Raw genomic sequence first — 26660 nt, 5'->3', positions numbered from 1 at the left:
GTTTTGTTCTGTCCATGAGCTTGGGCACAGCCTCACCTGTGCAAGGAGAGAAGTCACTTCCAGGAGAGCTGGAGATCTGTTCATCCTCTGGACTGTAGGACTGGGACTCATCCCCACTTCCAGATGAGGAATAAAGCTGGAGCACTCTCTCTCCTCAGAGGGACTGGCCTTGGGGTTAAAAGAAATTTCACCCTCATGGCCTGCACCAAATGACCCTGGGGGAAGCAGGAGGAGAGAGATGCTCCTCTGGATGGGAAAGAGCTCCTGGGCAAATCCACTGCCAGGGCATCTTCCATGGGCTGGGCCAGGTCCTTGAGATGGGAACGAGCCAAGGCACTGCCTGTGGCTGCTGTGCCAAGGCCAGGCAGCCACAGAAGCCCTTGTGGCACCTTTGAATGCTTGTTTTTCCTTGAGTTAAGGCATGGGAGGAAGTTTTCCGCTAGAATTATTAAGAAGTGTTTGGTTATTCAGTGCTGCATGATGGGAACATCCCTGCCAAAAGAAGAGAGGCTGGAAGACAAAATCTTCCCCAAAGAGTCAGTGAGACCTAATCAAACTTCATCAGTGTTCACTTGCCCAGGACAAACAGGACCAGAATATTAAACTGACAAAGGAGCAGAGGGAAACCTGTTTCCACCAGTTTTCTCTCTGTTACAAAACAGAATGAGGAGAATCAATTGATTTCCTGGAGCTGGTTGTGTTTAAAATGTATGGGAGGGAAGGGAAGAGCTGGGATACAGGCTGGAAGTAATCTGCCCCTGGAATATCATTCAGTGCTGATATTCTGCCCTCCTAAAATAGCTGTTGGCATAGAAAAAGGTAAAAATAAATTTAAAAATGAAAGATTGCTGCTAGCAAGGCCATGCTTGGAGGATGGAGGGAAGGTAAATTCTGAGATTTGCTGTGGAGGCAGTGAGCTGCCTGGTGCCCTGATGTGCTAGGAGGTAGGAGACAGCTTTTTGGGGGAAACTTGCTGAACACACTGCCAGGAGCACCCAGATGAAAAAAGTCAGGGTTTCTTGTTGGGCTGCTGGCATTCCTGTCTCCTCTCTGTTCCTGACAAAGGGTGGGGAGGACAAGAGGAATTAAGACCTCCTAGCAGGGAAAATAGGGAATAAAAGGCCCCCACCCCAAATGTCAGAGGGGAAAATGAGCCAAGCTCTGGCTGTTTTCCCACTGCTGGGGTTGGAGCAGTGCCTGTCTGACCTGAGCCTTGCTGCAGGCTGAAAAATCAGCTTTAATGTAGCGCTGCAGATGGATCCTTCACCCGCTGGCTGCTGTTCCAACGTGGATATGAACCAACTCAAAGCAGTTGAAATCTTTTCTGGGGTACAGATTGGACTGAAATGTGGAGCTGTGGCCAGCCCAGGTGCCAGAGGCAGGGAAAATCCCTGTGGAAATTGCAGCTGTAGGAGTGAAAATGATAATAATGCCAGTGAAGCTGCCCACCAGCACCAGCGAGGGTGGAAATGGGAACAGGCAAGGAAACCTTCTGTGGGCTGGACTGGATGAGCTTTTCCTTTTTCACCTGTAAAAAAAGCAGGACTTGGATGGCAAAGCAACTCCATGGAAACTTCAGGGCAGGGCCTTTGAACGGCGCTTTAAGGCTAGCACTGTTTAATGCTAATCCTGTAACTTTATATAGATGGGTGGTTTTTTTTCCCCCTTTACACAAAGGGGAAGGGGCTCAGTTCTTCTGAGGGTTGGGTTTTCTGTTCCCTGAGCAGCAGAGCTGCGAGCCCAGCTCTGTCTCTCTGGCATTTCCATCTGAATCCACCTGAAGGGGGTGAGCTTTTGGGGAAGAAAGAGGCTTCTCTCCCTCTCCAGGCCAGAATTTGATCTCCAGATTAGCCTGCTGGTTATCAACAGAGGAACAACAGTTGTGATTGCAACTCAACACTGCTTCAGCCCTGGAAGAGCATTGAGGAAAACGGAGTTTTCAACTGGGAGAGCAAAGGACTGAGCCATCGTTTCAGTCATCAGCAATAATTGGCATGGCAGGACGGGCATGCATTCTCCACTGACATAGGATTTCACCCTGCCCTACCAAGACTGGTCTAAAATTTCAGACTTGATTGCTCCTCTAGCCTACAAACAGGTTGGTAATTTTTTTTTTTCCATAGCTAAAAAATTGTAATTTTGGATGGGATGTGTTCAGTAGCGTGTTCTTTGCTGTCTGTCCTGCTTTGCTCTTATCCTCGCCCTGCCACAGTCCCCGCTGGTCACTCTCTGCTAACGAGACTCTGATTTACAATCTGTACAAAATTCTGCCACTCTCACCTTCCCAAGACAGGGAGTGTGCTAAAACTTTTCCTTGGTGGGATGAACTTTTCCCCATGGAGTTGATGTGACCAAAGAACTTTCCTTCTGCTGTGTTCCAAACTCTCCGAGTAACGGGAGTGCTGTGGGATAAATGATGGGATGTTCCCCTGTAACCCTGTGCTCTGTGGCATTAGAAGCAGCTGGATCTGTAGATCCACATTTTCCATAAAAACAGATCCATGGGGAGAACACAAAGAGACACTGGGCTTTTCAGGAGATTTTTAAAAATCCCAGATTTTCCTGGGAGCTCTCCCTGAGCCCTGCCCGTGCGGAACGAGCGCGATCGACGGGCGAAGAAATCAAAGCAGGTGTTTTAGCAATATTTTCTATTGGATTCATAATGAGTAACAAATTGCATTAGGCACAGAAGGAATTGGAGCTGGCACAGGATTTCGCTTTCTTTTGGGTCTGCACTCTCTGTGTCTCCCATTGATTCCTGCACAAGGAGCTGCCCAGCTGTGTAAATGTTGGTGCTCCTTCCACGCTCATCCAGCCCCAGTGACGGTGCTGGTGGCAGCCAGGACAGAGGATTAACTCAAGGTGAAGCCCTGGACCATGAGAACTCATCCCAGCTCTGCTGCCTGGAGCAGAGCTGCTCCCCCTGGGATCAGCCAGGAGTGGCCATCCCTGCTCTAAGCAGATCAGGAATTGCTCAGAATAAGGAGCACACAGAGAGCCGTGGCTGTTCACAGCTCCCAAACATGAAATGAGCTCTTCCAGGTGTTTCTGGGCTTCCTTAGGCAGTGATTTGCTGTCATCACCAGGTGTTTCAGGGCTGCCTGGCAGGTGAGGGACCTCACCTGAAGCTCTGAAACATCCACGGGTCAGCAGCAGTCAGGCAGCTTCGGGAATCCCCTCAAGGATGAGTTTTCCTACCAATGTGATGCATGGCTGGATTTGTCTCCTTCCTGTAGGATGATCAGGAGATCATTTCTGGGAGCCTGGGTGGCCCTTTTGGTGATAACAGCACAGCAGCAAGGTGAGTATCTCCCAGCAGGAAAATATTGCCCAGCTGGGCTGTGCTCAGAGACCCCAGAGGGCTTGGGAAACACCTCAGGGGGCTTGGGAAACAGCTCAGAGGGTTTGGGAAACACCTCAGGGGGCTTGGAAAACACCCCAGAGGGTTTGGGAAACACCTCAGAGGGTTTGGGAAACACCTCAGGGGGCTTGGGAAACACCTCCAGCTCCCTGGCTGGAGCAAGGACAAGAACCAGAGTGACCTGAGTGTATCCCATGGGGAGGGAGGGACTGAGAATCCTGAGGGTTGCTTGTGTTTATCATTTGTATGGCTGTGTGTGCACCTGGAGCATTCCAGAGGAAGCAGGAGTTTGGAAAATTTCTGTGTTAGGGCTGCTGAGCAGGTATGGCAGTGTGGCACTAGTAGAGCTGAATAAGAATTGAGGAATGTCTGCTGAGCCTCCCGTTTAAAAATGGAATAAAAATCCATATCTTGTAGCTGTGCCTTGGCTGTGATAACTCATCAGGTGTGTAACAGCTGTGAAATTATTTATTTTACTGCCTGGCAGGAGGAATTTTTCTGTGGCCTTTTGGATGTATCTGTGAAAACTCAGCTATCACTTGGACACCATCAATGCCACCTCCCCTATGTCCAACAGGGCACTTAGGGCACACCAGTGTCTTAGGAAATCAGGATGCCAATGGGTTAGGCCAGATTTCCCCTTTTGCCAGGGAAATTTGGAGCCTGGGAAGGGTCAATCAGTGCTCAGCATGGAGCATCCTCAGAGTTGGGCATCAAGGAGAGCCCCCTGTGAGTCCATGGGAATACAGAGCAGCCTGGAGGCCCCCCAAGAACTCCGGGTCCTGGAAATGAAAGCGTGTCCTGAATCCAGGTGAACAGAGCTGGGATTGTTCCAAGCCCTGTCATTGAATGTCGTGAGGCTTTCCTGCATCAAAGAGGGGAGAAGGGGGAGGCAAACCCAGAAAAATCTGTGAGGAGCGGGACATGAAATGACAGCAGAAGTCTGGCTGGGACGAGAAGGGAAGTGTGCCCTGAGGCCCGACGTAGCTGCTTGTGCCTCAAGCTGATGGATTTTAGGCTGGTAAAAAAGCAGCAGGCTGAAATGTGTCAAAACCATCTTCTGAAGTACTTTTGGGAGAGACAATTATGCTGGCTGGCAGTGCCTTTTAGCACTGAATTTTGCTGGGAAATGTCGGAGCAGCCGTGACCCCTCGGGGCCTGGAGCCCTGGCAGGGCAGGAGCAGGCAGGAGGAAGGGGGGCACTGCCAGGAACGTGGCTCTGGGGGTGGAAATGCTGCTGCTTGCTCCCCTTGAGCACCTCACCCTGAGGAACAGCCAGTCCTGCCCATCCTGGAGCCAGGCATGGACCTGCTGTCCTCCTGTGAAGCCAAGACTGAGGGGTTTGACTTGATCACAGTCCCAGGGGAGGAAAAACTGCAGCTTGTGGTCACTCTGCTGTGTCCTGACGAAGCTGGATGATGCTTTTCCTCCTGAGCCTGTCCTAAAGCCAGGCCCACAGCCAGCAGCTCTGCCCTGGCTGATGTTGGGGTTTGGGGCTGTTTTCTGTGGCCTCTCTGAAACCAGGACTGCCATGACCCTCAGGACTCTTCTCCCTCTCCTTCCAGCTCACACCATGGCAAGCCTGTATCCATACTGGCAGAACGACACCAAAACCCCCAAAGTCGATGATGGCAGCTCCCCTGAAATCAAGATCTCTGTGCCATTCATCTTTTTTGGAGCCCCATACAGAAGCATTTATGTAAGTGGAGAAAGCAGACCTTCCCTTCATCATTTTCCTTGCCATTATTGGCTGCATTTTAAACACGCTCTGCCTGTCATCAGGAATTGGAAGATTTATTAGCAGCTACCTGACAAGTTCTTAGATTTCATGAACTGATAGGTTTTATGATTAAGAAAGTCAAAGGTATATTTAATGGGATAATGTTCATAGGAAAGGAATCTAAAAGGCAATAAATTTTCTTTGTGGGTGATTAAATGGCACAGCAAAGCGAAGGGCTTGACACAAGGGACATTATTCCTGCTCCATGACAAGAAACAAGAACATGCAGGACCTGCAGCGGGGAAAGGGGCAGCAGTTTTGTGGGGGGCCCAGACAAGGACAGGCTGCTGCTGCTCCCAGGCGAGGGCAAAGCAAAAGCCTGGCTAAGGGGACACCAGGGCTGGGCTGAGAGGGGTCACCTGGGCTCACCTAAACCTTAGCCAGGGCCTCAGTCAGTGTGCCTGTGCCACATCCCAAGTTTTGTGGCCCCTGTGGGATCAGAAGAGAGGCCAAGACTCCTTCATTCTCCAGGTGCTGTTTGTGCACAGCAGCTCTGGGAAAGCAGAATCCCATTCCAAACCCTTGTGTGGGTGGGGGATTCCAGCATCCAGGGCAGCAGTGCCATTTGTGGTCTGTGCTGTGTAAAAATGTTGTTTTGGGGAGCATCCTCAGCAGACTCTGGGGAGGCTGGGGTGGCACCTCCCTGCTCTTGGAGAGCCCCAGGATCTGTCACAGGTGACAAATCCAAAGGCAGATTTTTCCTGTGCCACCATCATCCACATCCTTCAGTGCTGCAGAGCTGCTCTCCAAAGGCTGAGCCATCCCAGAAGAGTCTCAGCAGATTTGGGTGCCATCCTGCTCTGATGGCTGCCTCCCCTGGAGAACCCTATTTTGACAAATTTTCAGGATTTTGAGGCTTCCTGCACCAAGTCTTGCCCACCATGAGTAGGACGAAGTTGAATCCTGCTTGGGCTGCTCACCGTCTGTCTGTGCATGAACCCAAACCCTCTCTCCCCACATTTTCTGCCAAACCAGCCTCTCTGTGCTGACTTATTCAACTAAATCACCTTTGCTCAGACACCGTGGGGGTCTCCACACAGGTTGTTATGTATAATAAAGATAATTCATGCCGGTAGAATATAATGTATATAATATTAAGAAAATGCACAAGTCAGCACTGAGAGTTGCCCCACATATTTGGAAACTGGTCCCTAATAAAACCTCATTTACAAATTAATACATATAGCTTGTCTGGAGATGGGTCATTTCTCAAAGTAATACAGGAACACCCAGGCAATGATCATCCCAGCAACAACTCAAGATTGGAATCACTAGAGCCCGATACATCTAAATACCGTGTTCCCCTAACTGCATCAGAGAGATTCATCACTTCCCAGACACCAGATTGTTCGACTCAACGCAAAAAAAGAAACAACTTTATAAATATGTAAGACTTTGAATAGAAAGGAAAAGCTAATCGCCAAAATCCCAGCCTTGAACAAAATATTCCCTATGAAAACTGCTTGTATAAGAAAGTAGTGTGTGGCATCAGGAGACCCTCTACTAGAGCAGTCAAACCTGTGACCCACCCGGCGTCAACCCCAAGCTCACCTCTGTTTCTTTGTAATTAACTCAGAATTCAACCGCTATAATAAAACTGGTTTTTAATTTTAATTCAGCTGAGTTCATGTTGATTTACAACACAGGTCAACAACAACGGCGTGATCTCCTTCAACGCCCTGGTCAGCCAGTTCACGCCCGAGGCCTTCCCGCTGACCGACGGCCGCGCCTTCGTGGCGCCCTTCTGGGCCGACGTGCACAACGGCATCCGCGGCGAGATCTACTACCGCGAGAGCGTGGAGCCGGAGCTGCTCCGCAGGGCCTCCAGGGACATCCGCCGCCACTTCAGGGACATGGCCTCCTTCTCTGCCCTCTGGCTCTTCATCGTCACCTGGGAGGAGGTGACCTTCTACGGGGGAAGCAGCACCACGCCCGTAAGTGGCTTCTCGTGGGTGTGGTTGGTTGGATTGCTGTAGCGTTCCGGGCTTGCTGTTAGGAAAATAACCATCTGTTTCCTTTATATGCAGCCAACGACAAAGGGGGATTCGCACGCAGCGTTATTAGACAATCTTGCAGTTCACAGATGACAGTTGGAAAGAGATAAATGTTCTATTGGCTGAACAGGAAACAGAGCTGAATTGTAATACTGAGTTAAAATGAATTGTCTTTGAAAGGGAATGTTTCTCTAACACCCTTTTAGGAGTTTTAACCTATGGAAAAATCTTAGGAATGGCTATTACATTTAAAATTAAGATCAATACTTGGTTGTCGCTATAGGACACGTGAAAGCACAACGCGAGCTACTGCTATTTGTAAAAAAGAGAGAATTTATTTTCTAACTCCAGCATTTATACTTTTCCAAAGGTGACAGCGGATTGGAGAGTGAATGTGCTACCTCTCCAAAGACACTGGACAAACTACTAGTATATTAAATTTTTCTACGTCTATGAAGGAATGTAAAACAATATGTTGTTTACAGAAAGTTGTGTGAGAAAATTCTCTAACAGAATGTAAACTCAGAAAGCTTTAGAAAATCTTTAGAATCACGGCAACACTTGGTTTATTTCTGATCGCATTAGTTGACCTGCCACAGGTCAACTAATTAATTCTTCCTGACACTAATTAGTTCTTGCTGCTTGTCCAAGTGATTGAAGAGTAACAAGCAGCTGTAGGCTCCTCCCTCCTCAGATGAATCCCAGTATTTAATGTGACACTTTCACCAAAGTTTCACCTTTTAAGTACGGTCCATGTAGTCCTCAAAGGGAAGTGTGGATATGTTAGGTAGACATGGCTAGAAATGTTCAATAGCTGCTCTTGCAATGAACATTGTGCCTGACAGGAAATTCTGATGCATTTGACACTGGTACCCACACAGAGCATTCTTTGTCTGCTGTCTCTGTACTAATTTCTTGCTATTTGCCACAATTGGACACAAACTGTAAAACGTCTGGGATCTGTAAAAAATCTTAATGGACAACACTCTGTAAAAAGGGAATTTTTTCAATTTTATGTCTTGTCCCTTCCAAAGAGAGGAATTTTGGGGGTTGATGGAAGTGTTCTTCATCATCTGTGTGTAAAATTGAGTGAGACACTTTGTGTTCCTGCTCCCCGGTTCTCTTCTGGGCAGAGGAGCAGCACGGTCCTTTCATTCTCTCCCCTGGGAACCTGTAGGAGCCTCGCTCCCTGCTTTCAGATCTCCAGGGAAAACATCTCCTCCTCAGTGTTTGCAGGATCTAAGCAAGGCTCTGACACCAATTAGGACTTTCTGGCTTGATCATAATGCATTTCTTGCATACAAATTCAGCTGTTTCAGACGGCAGCTCCCTGCCTGCACGGAGATTGATCACGCTGCTCAGAGTCACACTAATGACTTGGCCATGTCACATGGCCCTGAATGTGTGAGCTGTACCTCACAGGAGGGGGATGACGCTGGGATGTTTGTCAGGGCATGGACAGCTTTTAAATATCTGGTGAATTTATGAGCTGTGAGTGCAGCTGATGCTGGGAGGTCCATGCTGGACTGCTGGTAGGGGCTGTGCTGGAGCTTTGGGTGAAGATAGAATCAGAGTGGTTTGGGTTGGAAAAGATCACCTCCTTCCACCCCCTGCCATGGGCAGGGACAGCCTCCTCTAGACCAGGCTGCCCCAAGCCTCATCCAACCCGTTCTTGAACAGCAAGTGAGGGATCCCAGCTATCCTCTGGGCTGCTCAGGATTAGCCTGTGTGCTGTGAGTGCCAGACCCCAGCTTCTCCTGTCTCGAGGAGCTGGCTCTGATAAACAGTTCAGCTCTTTTCCATTTGTTAAAGAAGCTTGAGATCTGATGCATATTTTTTGCCAGTCCTGGCAGCACTTGCAGAAAAACCCCCACGTACATATATATATATATATATATATTTATATATATATTTTCAGACAGCAAGCAATATAGAGATCCGTGTATTGCCTGAAGAATTACATTTGCAACACAATGCAATTTATTTTGCTTTAGAGCAGCCTTCTTCCTCAGCAGCAGCCAGGGCTCAGGGTTGGCACAAGGAATAGCACCATGCAACTTAAGCAGGAATTTCATCGCAGTGCAGAAGAGCTGCAGAAAATTTGGGAATGTGGCCTCAGGGACACTGCAGTTGCTGCCTGGAGATGTCACCTGAGCAAACAGGTTCATTTTCTGAGAGTTGGGCAGAGAGAATGCTCCATGGCCAGGAACTCCAAAGAGGAGAATTTTGGGGGTTGATGGAGGTGCTCTTGATGAGGAGAACCAGGTGTAAGATTCACCTCCTGCCACTCTCCCAGAGGCTCCTGAGCATGGAAAAGCTGTTGTGGCACCCTCCAAGTGGCACTGCCTTCATGTGTGACATGTTTGTGACCTCCCAGCACGGCAAAGGCCTTGGCAGAGATGAGCAAGAGGAAAGCAGGAGTAGGAGAAAGAACGCCAGGGAAGGGATGAGGGGTGGAAGTGGCTCTGCTTTACTTCCTGCCCTGCCTGCCCCGGTGTGAACTCTGCCATTTGCAGCTGCTGAGAGGCAGCTTTGCCCACACCTCTCCCTCTGTCTCCTGACAGCTCCCAGAGCTGCTTTGCCTCCGTGTTCCAGAGTTCTCCTGGCAGGGGCCTCATTTCCTTGGAAGTGACATCCCCTGGGCTCCCCTCCGAGGCATCCTCAGAGCCAGTGGGTTTGCTCCAAGGGGATGGAACGTGGGGCCAAGTGACCCCCAGCCCTCCCCTTCCTCCAGCAGCCACCAGCTGCTTGCAGTGCTCAGGGCTCCTGGCAGGATAAGCCCTGATGCTTCCCAGTGGGAGATGTTTGGATCCGTGGGCTTTCCCAGTCACCTGGGAATTGTTTCTGTGGTTTCCTCCCCAGTGTGCACTGCCCAGGTAGCCAGGCTCGAAGGGTTGCTCTGCATTAATTAAAAGCCTGCTCAGAGGCAGGAGGAGCTGCTCTCATGGCATGGTCCCAGGGCAGGGATGGGAAGGACAGGAAAATGCAGGGAGCTGAGGGAAGTGGCTGACTGAGCTCCCAGTGCTGAGCTCTGCTGCTGGATCTGCAGGGATGGAGGGGATATCTCAAGGGAAGGAGCTGCTTCTGTCTTTCTGCACAGCCCTAAAAGGGAAGATGGGCTCTTCCCACCTGGATCCTGGCTGGAATGTGCCTGGCGTTTATGGGGCTGGAAATGCAGAGTCATTTAAAGTGAAAGGAAGAACAAGAGCAGAGGATTTAGCAGGTAGGGAGGGGCAGCCAGCAAAGTGCAGGATATACATGGCTGGCTTGGATGTAATCCACCCTCAGCAGCGTTGTAGGATTTGAATGTGGAAGGGAACTGGGAAAGATAATGCAGGAAGAAAGCAAAGACAGGTAATGGGAGATAACAGATCACAAGCACCAAATCCTGCCCGCTGCTCCCTCCCCATCAGCTTATTCTCATGCTGCCATCTATTGGTGTTCCCTTGGATCAGAGATGGTCTTCACACGCTCCCAGCTGCAGGAAGGAGCAGAATGGGAGCTGCTGGAGCTGTGGCAGTAAGATGAAATGTATTTTGGGTCTCCTTCCACTTCTACTCATCACTGTGAGGCTCACCCGGGCCAGACATCGATGTGGCAGAAGGGCAGGAGCAAAGCAGTACCACCTGTGAATGTGCCTGTGGTTTTCCACAGGTGAACACGTTCCAGGCTGTCCTGATCACAGACGGGGTGTCATCCTTTGCCTTGTTTAACTACCACGAAATCAGCTGGACCACGGGCACAGCCAGCGGAGGGGATCCCCTCACTGGTCTCGGCGGGGTGATGGCTCAGGTGAGGCTCTCGCTCCTGTATCCCCATCCCTGATGAGCTCTTGGATGACTGCCTATGGCTTTTCCAAAGTATCTATGCTTGCTCAGGCCACTGAGCCCCTCAGCATCCCCAGCACTGGCCCTGCACTCAACTGCTGGGCACGGTGGGATGAGCACTCCGAAATTTGGTGCTGGCAGCAGTGGCACTGCCAGTCCCTCTGCCTGAGGAGGGGACATTGCTGCATGAGGAATGCAGGAATCCTGCACCCCCACATTGCTTCCTCACTTTATCTCTCCCTACATTGCTCCCCCACTTCATTTTGGCCACTCAGTTCACACATCCTTAGATCTCTATGTACATACATATGTAGCTATACAAACATAAATCTCTGAATACCCACTCCCTCTGCTTGTAGTGCCTGTTTAGCTTTTCATTCACATCCAGACTACCTGAAAACAGAAATTTAGACTACCTGAAAACAGAAATCTCCGGAAAGAGCTGTTAAAACTAAAGAAGATGTGCTCAGGAGGAACAGAGAAGTGAGGAAATGCAGCATGGCTTTCCCATTGCCAAGATGGGTGATGGAATTTGCTCTCTCTCTGGTTTAGGCTGGCTTCAATGGTGGAAATCTCACCAACTTTTTCAGCATCCCAGGCTCCAGAACTCCAGACATTGTCAATATTGAGGAAACAACCAACGTGAACGTCCCTGGGCGTTGGGCTTTCAAAATCGATGGCAGAGAAATAGACCCGGCCAACGGCTGCAGCCTGAGAGGTAAGGGAGAAATGGCATTGCTTGTCCCCAAATTTTGGGGTGCAGTGTAGCAAAAGGTGATGCTGTTGGGGTGCTACATGATCTGTGCTTTTGCCAGGGCGTCCCCATGAGCTGCAGCTGCAGGGACAGAAGCACAAGAGAGAGTTCAGCCCTTGCACGTCTCTGAGTTCCTGAGATAATTGGTAGCAACAGGAAAAACCCAGGGACAACAATTTTCTTCTGCCCGTAAATTAGGGAAGCTGCTGTTGTGGTGCCATTTCCCTTGTTTGTGCAGGAGGAACAGCAGGTTTTGCAGGCAGGACAAATGTCTCTGCAGCAGTTACAGAGTCTGTGCCTGTCACTGGCAGCACGGGGCCATAAAGGGATTCATCGGTGCACACACAGGGGCCCTGCTGATGGAAGATTATTGCATTTCCATTTCACAAATAAAACTGTCAGGAGCATCCAGGAGTCTTTCCAGCAAGAGGGGATTGTCATTTGCTGACAGACACTGGAGACATGTGGCTTCTTTATGTCCTAGATTAGGACCTCTCAAGGTCCACGAGATTCCAAGGCTCTTGCAGCTCCAGCAGAGTTTTGGGTCCAGCTTCTCCAGCATTTTCCAGCTGCTGACTCCAGGAAGAAAAGCTGAATTTTGCAGAGAAGCTGGAAAGCAGTCTCAGCTCTGCAGGTGACAAGAGGAGTGCGAGTAGATCCTGCCACTGGATTTAAATTTCACAGTGAATGGCTGATTGCCCTCCACGAGAGGAGGTGCAGCACGAGGTGTTGGATCCGAACGACATCCCTTTCCCAAACTCCCCACACCAGGATGGTTGGAGCGTGGGCCTTGCCAAGAGGAGACAGAGGAGACATTTGTTGCAAGAAAGCAGAAAATAGCTTTTATTTATTTTTTTTTTTTTAGGAGAGGTAAACTCGGGCAGCGCATGGCAGAAGCCATGCGCCGGAGGAGTGTGAAAAATGGGCAGATGGAGGGGAGAGAAACTCTCACGGGGACTTGTCACCCTTGTTCTCCAGCCTTCTTCCTGCCTCTCCTGTCTCTCACCAGCCAAACCCGCTCCTTCTCTGGTGCTGTCTGGGGCTGTGAGATCACTCAGCACCCTGCTGGGGCTCGTGTGTGGGGTGAAGCTGCTTATCAACAGCTCTTTGGTGTAGTAACTACTACGAGCTCTTCCTGAATGGGAGTAAATTGCTCCTGGGGCTGCTGATGACAGAGTGACTTTTTGACCAGCAGAGTTATGTGAACAGGGGAACTGTGGAAGCGACAGCAAAGCTGGAGGATGGTGCAAGTGCAGCTAAAGTGCTGGAAACTGCCTCCAAATGGGGCTTTTCCTTTGGGAAAACAGCACAAATGCCTCTTGTGCCCTGCAATGCTGAAGAAGAACCAGAGTGGTGGGTGTCCAAAATGTGTGAAACAACCTTCAAGCTTTCCAGCCTGCGTGTTGCAGCACTGACCCCGGATTTGTGACAGCACTCGTGGCGTGGGCAGGACTCAAAGAGGAGGCACCACACATTAGAAATGAAACTTGGAGTTTGCTGAGTGGCTCTTGCTGGGAGTTTGCACAAAGACAGCAGCTGAGAAGCCCAGCAGCAGGACATGGTGGTGGTGGTGGTCTCCAACGCAGGATCAGCAGACTCCCCGAGGGTGCACTCAGAGCGTGTTTCTGTTTCAAGAAGGGATGTAGCGTGGGTTTTTCCCTTTCTGTCTTTCTAGGACAGTTTCTCCGCCAAGGGGAGATCTTTTGGGACAACGCCAACTGCACCACCAAGTGCCGCTGCCTGGACTTCAACAATGAGATCCTCTGCCAGGACATGGCTTGTGGCCCCTTCGAGGCGTGTGAGACGAAGACCAAATTCTTCCAGTGCGTGCCGGTGGAGAGCAGCACCTGCGTGGTGTTCGGAGATCCACATTACCACACCTTCGACGGCTTCCTCTTTCACTTCCAGGGTTCCTGCTCCTACCTCCTCGCCAGGCAGTGCTGGCCAGGCTCCCAGCTGCCCTACTTCAACGTGGAGGCCAAGAATGAGAACCGAGGCGGCTCCTCCGTCTCCTGGCTGAGGGATATTTATGTGGAGGTCTACTCACACAAGATTGTTCTCCCCAAGGGCAGCTTTGGGAAGGCAAAGGTAAGAGCTCTGCTGGAAGGGGACAACTTGCCAGGTCAGCTCCTCTGAGGTGGCTGCACCCTGTGGAGTGTGGGATGGCACTTCATGGCCTCGTGTGTCCTGGGGAATGGGCATGGGTGACACAGAGTGCCTGTAGCTTACCAACAGCTGTCCTTCTGTGCGTGTCCCTCCCCCAAGACCCCCCGACAGGGCTGTCCTGTCTGTGTCCCAGCACGAGGACTCCGCTTTCCACGCGCTGCCTCAGCCGCCGGGTGTTGTCCCCGCAGGTGGATGACCTGGTGGTGTCCCTGCCCATCTCCTTGGAACTGGGCGCGATCAAGGTCTACCAAAGCGGGCTGTCCACTGCCCTGGAGACTGACTTTGGCCTGCTGGTGACCTACGATGGGCAGCACTACGCCTCCGTGTCGGTGCCGGGCTCGTACATCAACGCCACATGCGGGCTGTGCGGCAATTACAACAAAGACCCCGAGGACGACGTCCTGCGCTCGGACGGGACGGCGGCCACGTCCGTGCCCGAGCTGGGCGAGAGCTGGCGGGTGCCACATCCCGAGCGCAGGTGCTCCACGGGCTGCCTGGAGAACTGCAGCCTCTGCGACCCCGCCACCGAGGCGCTGTATTTCACCCCCGAGTACTGCGGCTTCATCAACAAGAGCGGGGGGCCCCTCTGGGAGTGTGGCTCTGTCGTGGATCCCACTGCCTTCATCCACAGCTGTGTCTATGACCTCTGCAGCGCCAAGGACAATGGCACCGGGCTGTGCCAGGCCATCCAGGCGTATGCCACCGTGTGCCAGGCCCTGGGCATCTCAGTGGGAGAGTGGAGGAGCCAGACGGGATGCGGTGAGTGTTTGGGAGGGGGGGAGCAATGACAGGGGTTTGCCTGAGTGCCCAGGAGTGCGTGACAGGATGGGGAGGAAATCCAAGGGAGGGAGTTGCCTGAAGTGGAGGGAGTTGGGAGAAAGAACTGATGGGTCCCTCCTCTCCATGGCATCACACCCTTGCTCTGTGGCATGGTTTGACACTGGCACAATGCCAGCTCCCCCATGAAAATGCAACCCCCCAGATGATTGCTGTGAGATACGATCACGCAAAAGCGTGGCACAAGTCAGGCATGAGGTGGGAGCTCTGTGTGGCTCTGGAGGTCATCAGCTGCCACGAGGAGAGTTGGAGGTTGGACTGGAATGGGGACTGGTTGGTCAGTCCACCATCCTCGTGGCCTCAAATAGCTGTGGGCGACTCAGTGGTTCTTGGGGCTGTTTTGGAGAAGCCCAGGACTGGCCACGGGGGTCTCTGTGGGAAATGGAGGGGTCAAAACTCCCACTGAGGGGTTCCTGGGTCACCCTGTGCTGTGGTCGGGGAGAGGGTGGCAGCTCTGAACTGTGCTGTAACACGGCCCTTCTGTTTGTCACCCCTCTGCGCCCGCAGCGGCGGCCGTGCAGTGCCCGGAGCTCAGCCAGTACTCGGTGTGTGCCAGCAGCTGCCCTGCCACCTGCTCAGACCTCACGGCCCCGCTGGCCTGCGCCTCCCCCTGCACCGAGAGCTGCGAGTGCCCCGAGGGCCACGTCCTCAGCGCCGACCGCTGCGTCCCCGTGCGGGGCTGCGGCTGTGACGTGAACGGCCGCTACTACACCGCCGGGGAGACCTTCTGGGCAGCACCAGACTGCACCGTGCAGTGCCACTGCGAGGCTGGCGGGGAGGCCAGGTGCTTCAACACCACCTGCCCCGAGGGAGAGATCTGCACCATCAAGAACGGCTACCGGGGGTGCTACCCAAAGCGGGAGACCGTGTGTTTGGTGGGGCAGGAGCAGGTGCTGCGGACCTTTGATGGCATCACCTTCCCCTACCCGCTGGAACAGTCCTACACACTGCTCAAGACCTGCCCAGAGAGGCCAGACTTCATTGAGGTGGACATCAATCAGAAGAAGGTCGGCTCTGCTCCCAACGGGCCACGCGTCGTGCGGGTCCAGGCGGCCGGCCAAGAGGTGAAGATTGGAGGCACCAGGCTGTCAGACATTAAGGTAAAGGTGCTGCCCTGGGACAGGTGGGAGGTGGTGGCTTGTGGTGTGATGCAGTGGAGATTACGGGTCTTTGGCTGTGGGCACCACAGAGATACTTGAACCACCATGTGGAGGCCCTTTGGGTGTCTGTGAAGTTGTTGCCACAGCACTGCTCCTTCTGTTTGCTGAGGAAGCTTTCCTGCCTCCTCCTTCTCCTGCAATTCGCTTTTTCCCTGGAAAAATTACTTTTTGTGGGGCAAAAACCAAAGGTACAGCTGTATGCCCTCACTCAGAGGAGGCTCGAGGCCTTGGAGTCTGGGTCAGGAAGTGTTTAATGTGCACAGAGTGGTTGGACACAGCCACATCACCCTCCCTGAAGCCTCTCCACCTTGTTCCTTGCAGGTGAATGGTTATGATGTGGAGCTGCCCTATTTCCACCCCTCTGGGCGCCTGGAAATCTACCGGACTGACAACAGCACCGTGATGGAGTCCGAGGGGCTCCTGGCCATCAGCTACTACGACTCCGGCCTCCTGGAGATCCGCCTCTCCACCTCCTACTTCAACTGCACCGGGGGCCTCTGCGGCCTCTTCAACGACAACGCCACCGACGAGTTCTGCCTGCCCAAGGGCAAGTTCACGGACAACCTGGAGCTCTTCCTGGAGAGCTGGACCACCTTCGACGAGATCTGCAACGGCGAGTGCGGGGACCTGCTCATGGCTTGCAACAACGACTCGGAGCTGCTCAAGTCCTACAGGAGCCGCTCCAGCTGCGGCATCATCAACGACCCCACCAACAGCTCCTTCCTGGAGTGTCACAGCGTGGTCAACGTCTCGGCCTACTACAGGACGTGCCTCTTCCGCCTGTGCCAGAGCGGGGGCAACGTGTCGGAGCTGTGTGACTCGGTGGCACGCTACGCCAGCGCCTGCAAGAACGCCGACGTGGACATCGGCCAGTGGAGGAGCCACAGCTTCTGCCGTGAGTCCACCAGAGCTCTTCAGCACCCAGGATGGGGAGAAGGGAGTTTGGAACCCACCAAACCCAGGCAGAGTGCTTTTGGTGGGGATCTGTGGGTGTGCAGAGGTGGAACAGCTTTTCGTGTGGGATGCTGGAATCACAGGCAGTGCTTTCTGGTGCCAGCAGAGAGAGATTTCCCAGGGAAGCACTTTCAGGGTGGCATTTCAAGAGGCAGCAGAAGTTTTATGGGGCACTGTAGGAGCGTTCTGGAGCCACAGATGGTGTCTGGCGGTGCCGTACGCCACCACCAGAGGATAATTTGAATAACGCTGGTTTTTAGCTGTCGCTGTAAACTTGCCGTGGCTGGGAGAACATTCATAATTCAGAAGCAAATGTGAAAAATCCCGAGTGTGGAAGTAGATGGTGGGGAGGCTGTACCTGTCTCTGCCTCAGAGGTTTCAGGGAGGTGTTTGTTTGGGAAATAACACAAGGAGGTGATGTTTGGCACATGGCAGGACATGGCTGAGATGTGAGGGAGGTAATGGCTGAGGGGAGAAGGGGTTGCAAAGGGGATGGGATGAGCCAGTGGCCACAGGGTGTTGGGACTGTTTCCCTTTTCCCCTGAATCCATCACCACCTGCTTTTTGCCTGTTCCTCACCCCGTGCTGTCAGAGGCTCAGGCTCTGTGTTTGCCGACCCTGCAGCTCTGTCCTGCCCAGAGAACAGCCACTTTGAGGAGTGCATGAGCTGCGTGGAGACCTGCGAGAGCCTGGCCTCGGGCCCCGTGTGCCGGGACACCTGCTCAGAGGGCTGCCAGTGCGACGAGGGCTTCGCCCTGCGCGGCACCCGCTGCATCCCCCGCCGCGAGTGCGGCTGCAACTTCGAGGGCCGCCAGCTGGCCACCAACCAGACCTTCTGGATGGACATCTCCTGCCACTTCCTGTGCTACTGCAACGGCTCGGACAACAGCGTGTACTGCGAGAACGTGTCCTGCAAGGACGACGAGTATTGCCTGGAGGAGAACGGCCTCTACTACTGCCACGTCCGCACCGATGCCTCCTGCATCATCTCGGGCTATGGGCACTACCTGACTTTTGATGGCTACTCCTTCGACTTCCAGAGCAGCTGTGAGCTGGTGCTGTGCACCACCATCTCCCGGCCCAGGGTGGAGCGCTCGGATACGTTCCCGGCGTTCACTGTCACAGCCAAGAACGAGGACCGGGACACCTCTCTGGCCCTGTGGGTGAAGCAGGTGGAAGTGGAGGTTTTTAATTACAAGATTGTCATCCACCGTGCCTACAAATACACTGTGCTGGTGAGTGCAGGGCTATGAAGGCTGTGATTATTTCTGCAGGCATGACTCCAAAACTGTGGAGCAAAACCCTGGACAGGAGGCCTTATTGCTTGCAAGGTTTTCTGGGGGTCAGGTCATGCTTGAGCTCATCCTAGGGTACTGCCAGGCAGAGCTTTAGGAGAGGATTTCTGTTTTGGCTGCAGAGGCGAGGTCAGCAGGGATGTTTCTCTGAGAATGCCAAGCCACCCTCATTTGTGTCCCTCTCTGGAAGCTCCCACCATCATTCTCCCTCACAGCGTGCCTTGTTTCCTCCCTGCAGATCAACGACGAGCGCCTCTACCTGCCCCTGAAGCTGGGCCAGGGCAAAGTGAACATCTTTGCCTTTGGCTTTCACATCGTGGTGGAGACCGACTTCGGGCTGAAGGTGGTGTACGACTGGAAGACCTTCCTGTCTGTCACCATCCCTCGGGGCTTCCAGAACCTCACCTACGGCCTCTGCGGCCGCTACAACGGCAACCCCGAGGACGACCTGGTGGCCGCAGGGGGCACGCCGGCCACCAGCATCGGTGACTTTGTGCAGAGCTGGGCCAAGCGAGACGCCTTCTGCCGCGTGGGCTGCGGCGACCGCTGCCCGGCCTGCGGCAAGGTGGAAGGGTTCTGGAAGCCCCAGCAGCTCTGCAGCCTCATCCCCAGCCAAAGTGGTGTCTTTGCCAAGTGCCACAGCAAGATCAATCCCAGTTTCTTCTACAAGAACTGCCTCTTTGACACCTGCGTGGATGGGGGGGCCATGCAGACAGCCTGCAGCTGGCTGCAGAACTATGCCAGCACGTGCCAGACCCAGGGCATTGCCATCACTGGCTGGAGGAACTTCACCTCGTGCTGTAAGTGCCACCCTGCCTCCAGGTCTGTCTTTTCCAGGGGTGCCAGGGAGGTGGGGGGGCAATGGCCTGGCAGCCAATCCCTCCCACGCTTGCTGGGTGAAGTATGGGACACTGTGTTCACCTGGAGTTGTCACAAGCTGCATGTGGTACAGCAGGATCAAGGAAAGGGATGGAAAGGGGTAAGCCTCAGGTTCATAAGGGACATGGATGGAAAGGGGAAGCCTCAACCTTAGAAAGTATAGGGATGGAAAATGGAAACCCCCAAGATCAGAAGGGACAGGGATGGAAAATGAAAAGCCCCAAGATCAGAAGGGACAGGGATGGAAAATGGAGAGCCACAAGCTCAGAAGGGACAAGGATGGAAAATGGAAAGCATCAAGCTCAGAAGGCATCAGCCATCCCCTAGGATGTTAACCAGGGATTGTATCAGTCAGTCTCAATGCCAACAGTGCGTGTTTGCTCTAATGAAGCTGCAGCCCCCTGTCAATAAGATGACGATGTGCTGTTCAATCAGGCTCCTGAGGATGGGCACCACACGCATCCCTGGCAGCCAATCTGTCTGGCAGATCAGATGGGAAGTAATTGTCCTTGCTAACGAGACTGAAAATTAAATTTGTGTCATTTTTCCCTTCTAACAAGCAAGCTCATGGCTCAGGGGCCCCACTCTCACAGGGTGGTGAGGCCACAAACTGGCACCATGCATCACAGGTCTGAATCAGTCCCTGGTGGGGAGCCAGGTTGGTGGTGTCCATGGAGCTAATCTGTGTCTGTTTTTGTCCCCTGCTCAGCTGTCAGCTGTCCCCCCAACAGCCACTACGAGAGCTGTGTGTCCCTGTGCCAGCCCCGGTGTGCTGCCATCCGGCTGAAGAGCGACTGCAGCCACTACTGCGTGGAGGGCTGCCAGTGTGACCCTGGCTATGTCCTCAATGGCAAGAGCTGCATCCTGCCCCACAACTGTGGCTGCTACTCTGACGGCAAATACTACGAGGTGTGCAGCTCTTGGGGCCTGCTCCCTCCCTCTGGATGATATTTCTGGGCAGAGTTTGAGAGGGGATGACAGTCAGGCTGGGCTGATAGCAGGGCTAGAGAGGAGAGGGATGTCCTTCCATGGTATGCTGCATAGGGAGCCTTTCTATCCAAAAAAAACCATCATGCAGTTGTTGGTGAAGGTGACCTGGGTGTCACACACAGGAGGGGGCTGGTGGAGGTGCAATGGAGAGAAGATGGTGAGGTGGTGACTGGGAGGACTCTTTGATGAGTGCCAAAGTCCAGTATTGTGTGATCACATTGGGCTAGGTATTCACACGTCATAGATTTAGTGTTTCACATGAAATTTGCTTTTTTGTAGCTACTGGAAGTCAGTGAGGAGTTTGAAGCAGCAGTCCTGTGCTGATAGCATTGGTCAAATCATAGTGGTTTGTATTTTATGCCAGTGAAGCTGTTCTGGGTCAGGTGCCTTTGCTGCATGAGGAGCCAATTTTGGGGTACTGTCATATGGGCTTCCTTGCAGATGGGTTGGTGGCTGGCAGAATGCAAAAAAGAGCCAAGGAGGTACAGAGCCAAGGAGGCACAGATGTGCCCTGTCCCTTCATCTGAGGGCTGTGAGGGCACTGCTGGTTCTGAAGAGCTGGCAGGCAGCTGCGAGGGAGGTGATGGAACCTGCGTGGTACAGGGCAGGACAGAGTAAATGCAGTGGGCCTGGGAGCCCAATAGTGAGGTTGGACATTTGGGTGGGCACCAGCCTGACGTGGTTTGAGGAGCATCTGGGAGGGAGGCACCCCGAGCCCCAGCTCACTGTGGTTTTGTGTGCACAAGAGGTGAGGGAGGTTGTGGTGGCAGTGCAAACTTGAGTGTGGCTAGCAGAGATGTTGCAAGCTGCCAGCGTGTTCTTCGCACCCTTTCCTCTGCCCTTGTTCCCTGCCCATGCTTGTCGTGTGACAGAGGGGTGCAAACCTTGTCCCAGCCATCCCCTGGGCTGACGGGGCAGCCGGTGATGGGTCCCTCTTTCAGCCCAAGCAGCTCTTCTGGAGCGGGGACTGCACGCGGCGGTGCCGCTGCTTTCGGCGCAACCTGATCCAGTGCGACCCGCGGCACTGCAAGTCGGACGAGGAGTGCGCGCTGCGCAACGGCGTCCGCGGCTGCTTCAGCACCCGCAGCTCCTTCTGCCTGGCGGCCGGCGGCGGCGTCTTCCGCACCTTCGACGGCGCCTTCCTCCGCTTCCCCGCCAACTGCGCCTTCGTCCTCTCCACCATCTGCCAGAAGCTGCCCGACTTCTCCTTCCAGCTCATCATCAACTTCGACAAGTGGTCCTCGCCCAACCTCACCATCATCTCCCCCGTGTACTTCTACATCAACGAGGAGCAGATCCTCATCAGTGACAGGAATACTGTCAAGGTGAGGTCTCGTCAGGGGTGTCCAGCCCCTCCAGAATGAGGCTGGGAGGGGATAGTGGGTTGCAGTCCAGGCTGCACAATAGCCTCCACACGGGCCTTGGACTACTGTCAATGTTTTCACAGCTGGAATAGTGGGAAGCAGCCAAATATTTTATGAGAGGCTCACGCCCACATCCGTAGGCAGAGGATATGGGAGGGACATCAGCTTCGTGTCCTTCTCTTGTGCTAGGTGAACGGAAGCCTCGTGAGCATCCCCTTCGTCACGGGGCTGTCCACCAAGATCTTCAGCCAGGAGGGCTTTCTGGTCATTGACTCCAGCCCCGACATCCAGATCCGCTACAACGGCTTCAATGTCATCAAAATCACCATCGGGGAGCGGCTGCAGAACAAGGTGTGCGGCCTCTGCGGCAACTTCAACGGCGACCGCACCGACGACTACGCCACGCTGCGGGGCAAGCCGGCCGTCAGCAGCATGGTGCTGGCACAGAGCTGGAAAACCAACGGCATGCAGAAGAGGTGAGTGCACAGCCAGCCCTTTCCCACCAGATGGGAGCGGGAATGGGAGCAGGGCTGGCCGTGAAAGGAGCCCCCACGACGTGTCCGGTGCCCACAGCTGCAACGAGCTGCAGTACTCGCAATACGCCGCCTCCTGCGACAACGTCCAGATCCAGGAGCTGCAGAGTGACAGCTACTGCCTGAAGCTGACCGACATGAAAGGCTTCTTCCAGCCCTGCTACGGCCTCCTGGACCCGCTGCCGTTTTACGAGTCCTGCTTTTTGGATGGCTGCTACAACCACAAGAAGGTGCAGCTGTGTGGCTCGCTGGCTGCCTACGGAGAGGCCTGCAGGACCTTCGGCATCCTGGGCACCGAGTGGATCGAGAAGGAGAATTGCTGTAAGAGAACTGGGGCTGCTCAGGTCGAGGGGAGCCATGTCCCACTGGGGAAGAGGGGCTGCCCCACAGACTGAGGGTAAAGGTTGTGTTTGTGCTGTGTCTTGTGCTGTTTAGCAGGAGTGGTGGAAGATCCTTGCGTGGGCGCCGACTGCCCCAACCGCACCTGCGAGCTGGACAACGGCGGGGAGCTGTGCGGCTGCATCGAGCCCCCGCCCTATGGGAACAGTGAGTCCTCTGCTCCTGGCTGTGGGGTCAGTGCCGAGCTCCACCTTGGGCCTTTATGCCACAGGGACTTTGGGAAGGGATGTGCTGAGGGCTGTGACCTCTGCCAAGATGGGTTTCCCTGACCATGCGCAGTTCAGGTGGGGAGCAGAGAGCAGGGAACAGCTTTTCTGGGGTGCACATTATGGGAATCTCTGGTTTGGGAGCACTTTGGAGCAGCAGGAGTGTAGGATGGGCTGAGCACACCGCAGGAGATGATCCCAGCCCATTTCTGGTGGTGGGAAGAAGTGCCAAGGGGTCATTTGTGGTGATCTGAAGTTGTGTCATCTCCTCCTCCAGCCACTCATGACATCATTGATGCTGAGGTGACCTGCAAAGCTGCCCAAATGGAGGTGTCCATTTCGAAGTGCAAGCTGTTCCAGCTGGGCTTTGAGCGTGAGGGCGTGCGGGTCAACGACCGCCACTGCCCTGGCATTGAAGGGGAAGACTTCATCTCCTTCCAGATCAACAACACCAAAGGCAACTGTGGCAACTTGGTGCAGGTGAGCTGGGACATGGGGCACACAGGGCTGGGAGTGTGGGACAGTCCACTGCAGTCCAGCTCAACTCCAGGCTTGGGGCAGGTCAGTGCAAGTGATGTTGGGAGGTGCTTTAATGGGCTGGGGGTCAAGGAGAACACGAGGGTTTTGTAGAGTAAGGATGCAACTCCAAGCCCCACCATTCCATACCCTTTCTGGCCAGAGTTGGAGGAGCAGCAGGTCCCTTGTCACCCAGCTCATTTAGAGGTGCTCAATGGGAGCAGGGAAGCGGGGACAGCTGGAGTTAAGCCGTGGCCTGTGTTCCCTCCGCAGTCCAACAGCACTCACATCGTGTACAAGAACACGGTGTGGATTGAGAGTGCCAACAACACGGGCAACATCATCACCCGGGACAGGACCATCAATGTGGAGTTTTCCTGTGCCTATGAGCTGGACATCAAGATCTCCCTGGATTCAGTCGTGCGACCAATGCTCAGGTAGGAGCAGGGCCCCTCACACAGACGGGTGAGGCAATGCTGGTTCTGAAGCAAGGCAACAATTTGGGGGTTCAAACCCTTTCCACCGACTGAGCCAGTGTTTTTTATCATCGTTAGTGTGATTAACCTGACGGTGCCGACACAGGAAGGGAGCTTCACCACCAAGATGGCCCTGTACAAGAACTCGTCCTACAAGCACCCGTACCGGCAGGGCGAGGTGGTGCTCACCACCCGGGACGTGCTCTACGTGGGGGTCTTCGTGGTGGGAGCCGACTCCAACCACTTGATCCTGATGCTGAACAAGTGCTACGCCACCCCCTCGCGGGACAGCAACGACAAACTGCGCTACTTCATCATTGAGGGAGGGTGAGCTACCACGAGCCCCGTTGGTTTTCATGGCATCTGGGAGGGTGGTGGCGTCAGCTGGGACAAGCACCTTTAGGCCAATGGGATGGTTGATCAAAATCTGGAAAGGTGAGGAGCAGTGTTGTTAGAGCAGGAGTTAATTTGCTTGGTGTGGATACAGCCAGAAGCCCTGCATGTGACAGAGTACTGTGTGCAGAGAGAAGCATTTTCCTTTTGTCAGTGATGCTGTGGACAATACCTAACTAATAATATGGATCATGCACAGGCATTTTGGGAAGCTGGAAATGCCAGAAAGAGGTGGCAGAGGCAGGGTATGACACCTTTGTCCAGACAAGCCGTGGCAGGGTCTAAGCACCCCACTGTGGGACCTGGGGTGAGGGGCTTTGTGGTGACAGGGAGGGTCCCAGTCACAGGAGGGTGGTGCTGAGCATCAGTGCTTTGCACAGGTGCCAAAACATGAAGGACAACACCATTGGCATAGAGGAGAACGGGGTGTCCCTGACGTGTCGCTTCCACGTCACCGTCTTCAAGTTCATCGGGGACTACGACGAGGTTCACCTCCACTGCGCCGTGTCCCTCTGCGACTCCGAGAAATACTCCTGCAAAATCGTGAGTGGGGCGAGTGCACAGGGAGGGGGTGCTTGATTTGAAGGGCTCTTCCAGAGTGCACTGAGCCCTGATGATGTGGCATCGGGCAGGTGACCAGAGATGTAGGGGTGAGATGGGCAGGTTGTCCCTCTAGGCATGGGGAGGAGATGCTGTCACGACAGGTCACCTTGGGACCTGTGCTCTCTGAGCCTGCTTGCAAGGAGCTGGGACAGGTGGAGGGGCACACAGGGGGCCTGGGCAGAGGCTGAGGGTGATAGAGGTGGTGTTATCCCCAAACAGAACTGTCCTCAGCACACGAGGATGGCCAGCGCCTTCGCCGAGGAGTCCAAGGAGCAGATCCTGTCAGTGGGGCCCATCCGGAGGAAGCGTGAGTGTGGGACCCCAGGGAGGGCTGGGGGGTTTCTCTGCCACCCCAGCCTTGGGCAGACAAGGACCAGGGCTGTGGGAGCACGGCTCAGGTGTCCCCCTTTGCTGTGTGCATCCAGGATCGGACTGGTGCGAGGACAACGGAGGCTGTGAGCAGATCTGCACGAGCCGGGCAGACGGGCCTTTGTGCAGCTGTGTGACAGGGACGCTGCAGGGGGACGGCAAGAGCTGCAGGGGCAAGTATCGGGGTCGGGGCGGGCACAGCAGGGCACTGACACCCCCAAACCGAGGGGCTGTGGGGAAAGTGGCTGGGACATGTGGTGTGTGGAGGGCAGGGAGCCAGATGTGCCCTGTCCCTTCACCTGAGGGCTGTGAGGGCACTGCTGGTTCTGAAGAGCTGGCAGGCAGCTGCGAGGGAGGTGATGGAACCTGCATGGTGCAGCGCAGGGTGGAGCAAATGCAGTGGGCCTGGGAGCCCAGCAGTGAGGTCGGGCATTTGGGTGGGCACCAGCCTGGTTGAGGGGCACCTGGGAGGGAGGCACCCCGAGCCCCAGCTCACGTAGCTCTCGTTGTGTTGGCAGCCTCCAGCTCTTCGGGGGAGCACCGTGCCCGGGTGGCCCTGCTGCTGGCGGCCCAGCTGTGGCTGCACTCAGCCCCGTGGCACCTCACCTCGTAGGCGCGGCCCCGCCGCCCTGCCAAAAACTGTTCTCGCGTCAGCCTGAGTCTTTGTAGGGTAGGAGACAGCCCCCCTGCCGTGGCCACGCTGCTGCCCACCCGGCCATGCCACGAGGAGGCACAGGGATGTGATCGGAGAAAGGTGGGACGCGGACCCGACGGGGACGTGCAGCCGGCTCAGCGGCAGCAGCGACGAGACCGAGCAGGATGTTTGCCAGCAGCGATGTGGGACTGGGGTTTGGGGTTTTCTTACAGCTTTCCTGACGTTCCCCCCCTCGCACAGCCCCCTGAATATCAGGCTAGCCCAGAGGTCCGAGGCTGTGAGGGGAGGAATATCAGGAGATGGCAAAGATTCCCAAAAGAGGCTCTTAGCCCAGATATGTTGGTTCAGCTCTCTTTATTCTGTGGTGTCCATGTGGAGAGGACAAACAGGAATTGTCAGGGGTCTGTACAGACTTTGGACAGGGTGGGCTTCCCTGGCTCTCCACCAACCGCGTTGGGGCAGGAAGGAAGGTCCAGGGTTATCTGAGCAGAGTCACAGGGTCCCGGGGAAGGGGAAATAGAGTGCCCATGAGCTCACTGTAACACTTTCCATCACTGATGTGGGCTCAAGGAGGGGTTTTGCAGCTTTTCCCCAGGCTCTCCCTTGTGGGGTGCACTGTAGGTGTCCCACACCACTGTTGGTAGTGTGGGGCAGGGTGGAGCAGGAGCTGTCCCCTCACATGGACAACTGTCCCCTCACTTGTCCTTGACATCTGGTGACATTGGAGCTGCCACCAGGGTCTTCTGAGCTCACAGAGTCAACCAGAGGTAGGTGTTGGGGCACAGGGCACGGCCAGAGCAGTGCATTGCCATCTCTGGATGTTGTGACACCTTGGGACCGTGTCACCCTCTGAATCTCTGGAGTAGAGGTGGTGCTGAGGTTTGGTTCAGAGAGCCAAGCTCATCCATCTGGAAATCTTGGCATTGTGCTGTGGTGGTGACAAGCTGGTGCCAGTAACTGGAAGGAGGTGCTTTCTGCTGGGCAGGAAAAAGAGTCAGAGGAAGGAGGGGTGAAATTCCCTGCCTGCGTGGTGTGCAAGGGTGGAAGGTCAGAGCAGGGTTGGGCTCTGTGGGCACGGGGCAGCATTGGGGTGCCTGGTGAAAGAGTGGGGAGCAGCCTTGGGGTGCTGGTGGGTGTGGGGGGCTGTGT

The 26660-nt window shown here is 54.3% G+C and overlaps 1 protein-coding gene across 3 annotated transcripts; it reads left to right on the top strand.

The window, feature by feature from the left end:
* The first annotated feature begins 35 nt into the window (after positions 1-35).
* TECTA (tectorin alpha) lies at positions 36-25844 on the top strand. Of its 3 annotated transcripts, XM_085560210.1 has the most exons (23): positions 36-2098; positions 3237-3301; positions 4927-5060; positions 6788-7075; positions 10790-10927; positions 11515-11680; positions 13392-13804; positions 14071-14641; positions 15227-15819; positions 16201-16774; positions 17458-18068; positions 18367-18928; positions 19717-19916; positions 20939-21322; positions 21551-21837; positions 21935-22215; positions 22330-22440; positions 22777-22979; positions 23289-23452; positions 23570-23818; positions 24265-24427; positions 24707-24794; positions 24913-25844. In XM_085560210.1, exons 2-23 carry the CDS (start codon positions 3238-3240, stop codon positions 25311-25313), a joined length of 6645 nt encoding a protein of 2214 aa, XP_085416336.1. In that variant the 5' UTR covers positions 36-2098; position 3237; the 3' UTR covers positions 25314-25844. The 3 variants fall into 3 exon arrangements, with proteins under 3 accessions (XP_085416336.1, XP_085416335.1, XP_085416337.1); XM_085560209.1 differs by lacking the exons at positions 36-2098; positions 3237-3301 and having other exon boundaries at positions 3357-5060; XM_085560211.1 differs by lacking the exons at positions 36-2098; positions 3237-3301; positions 23289-23452; ... (2 more) ...; positions 24707-24794; positions 24913-25844 and having other exon boundaries at positions 3357-5060; positions 22330-22466; positions 22777-22933.
* The last annotated feature ends 816 nt before the right edge of the window (positions 25845-26660 follow it).

Source organism: Lonchura striata, chromosome 24 (assembly GCF_050655825.1).
Source record: "Lonchura striata isolate lonStrDom1 chromosome 24, ASM5065582v1, whole genome shotgun sequence".
Lineage (NCBI taxonomy): Eukaryota > Metazoa > Chordata > Aves > Passeriformes > Estrildidae > Lonchura > Lonchura striata.
The sequence above is the reverse complement of the archived record's forward strand: the minus strand, read 5'-3'. Positions and strand labels throughout refer to the sequence as shown.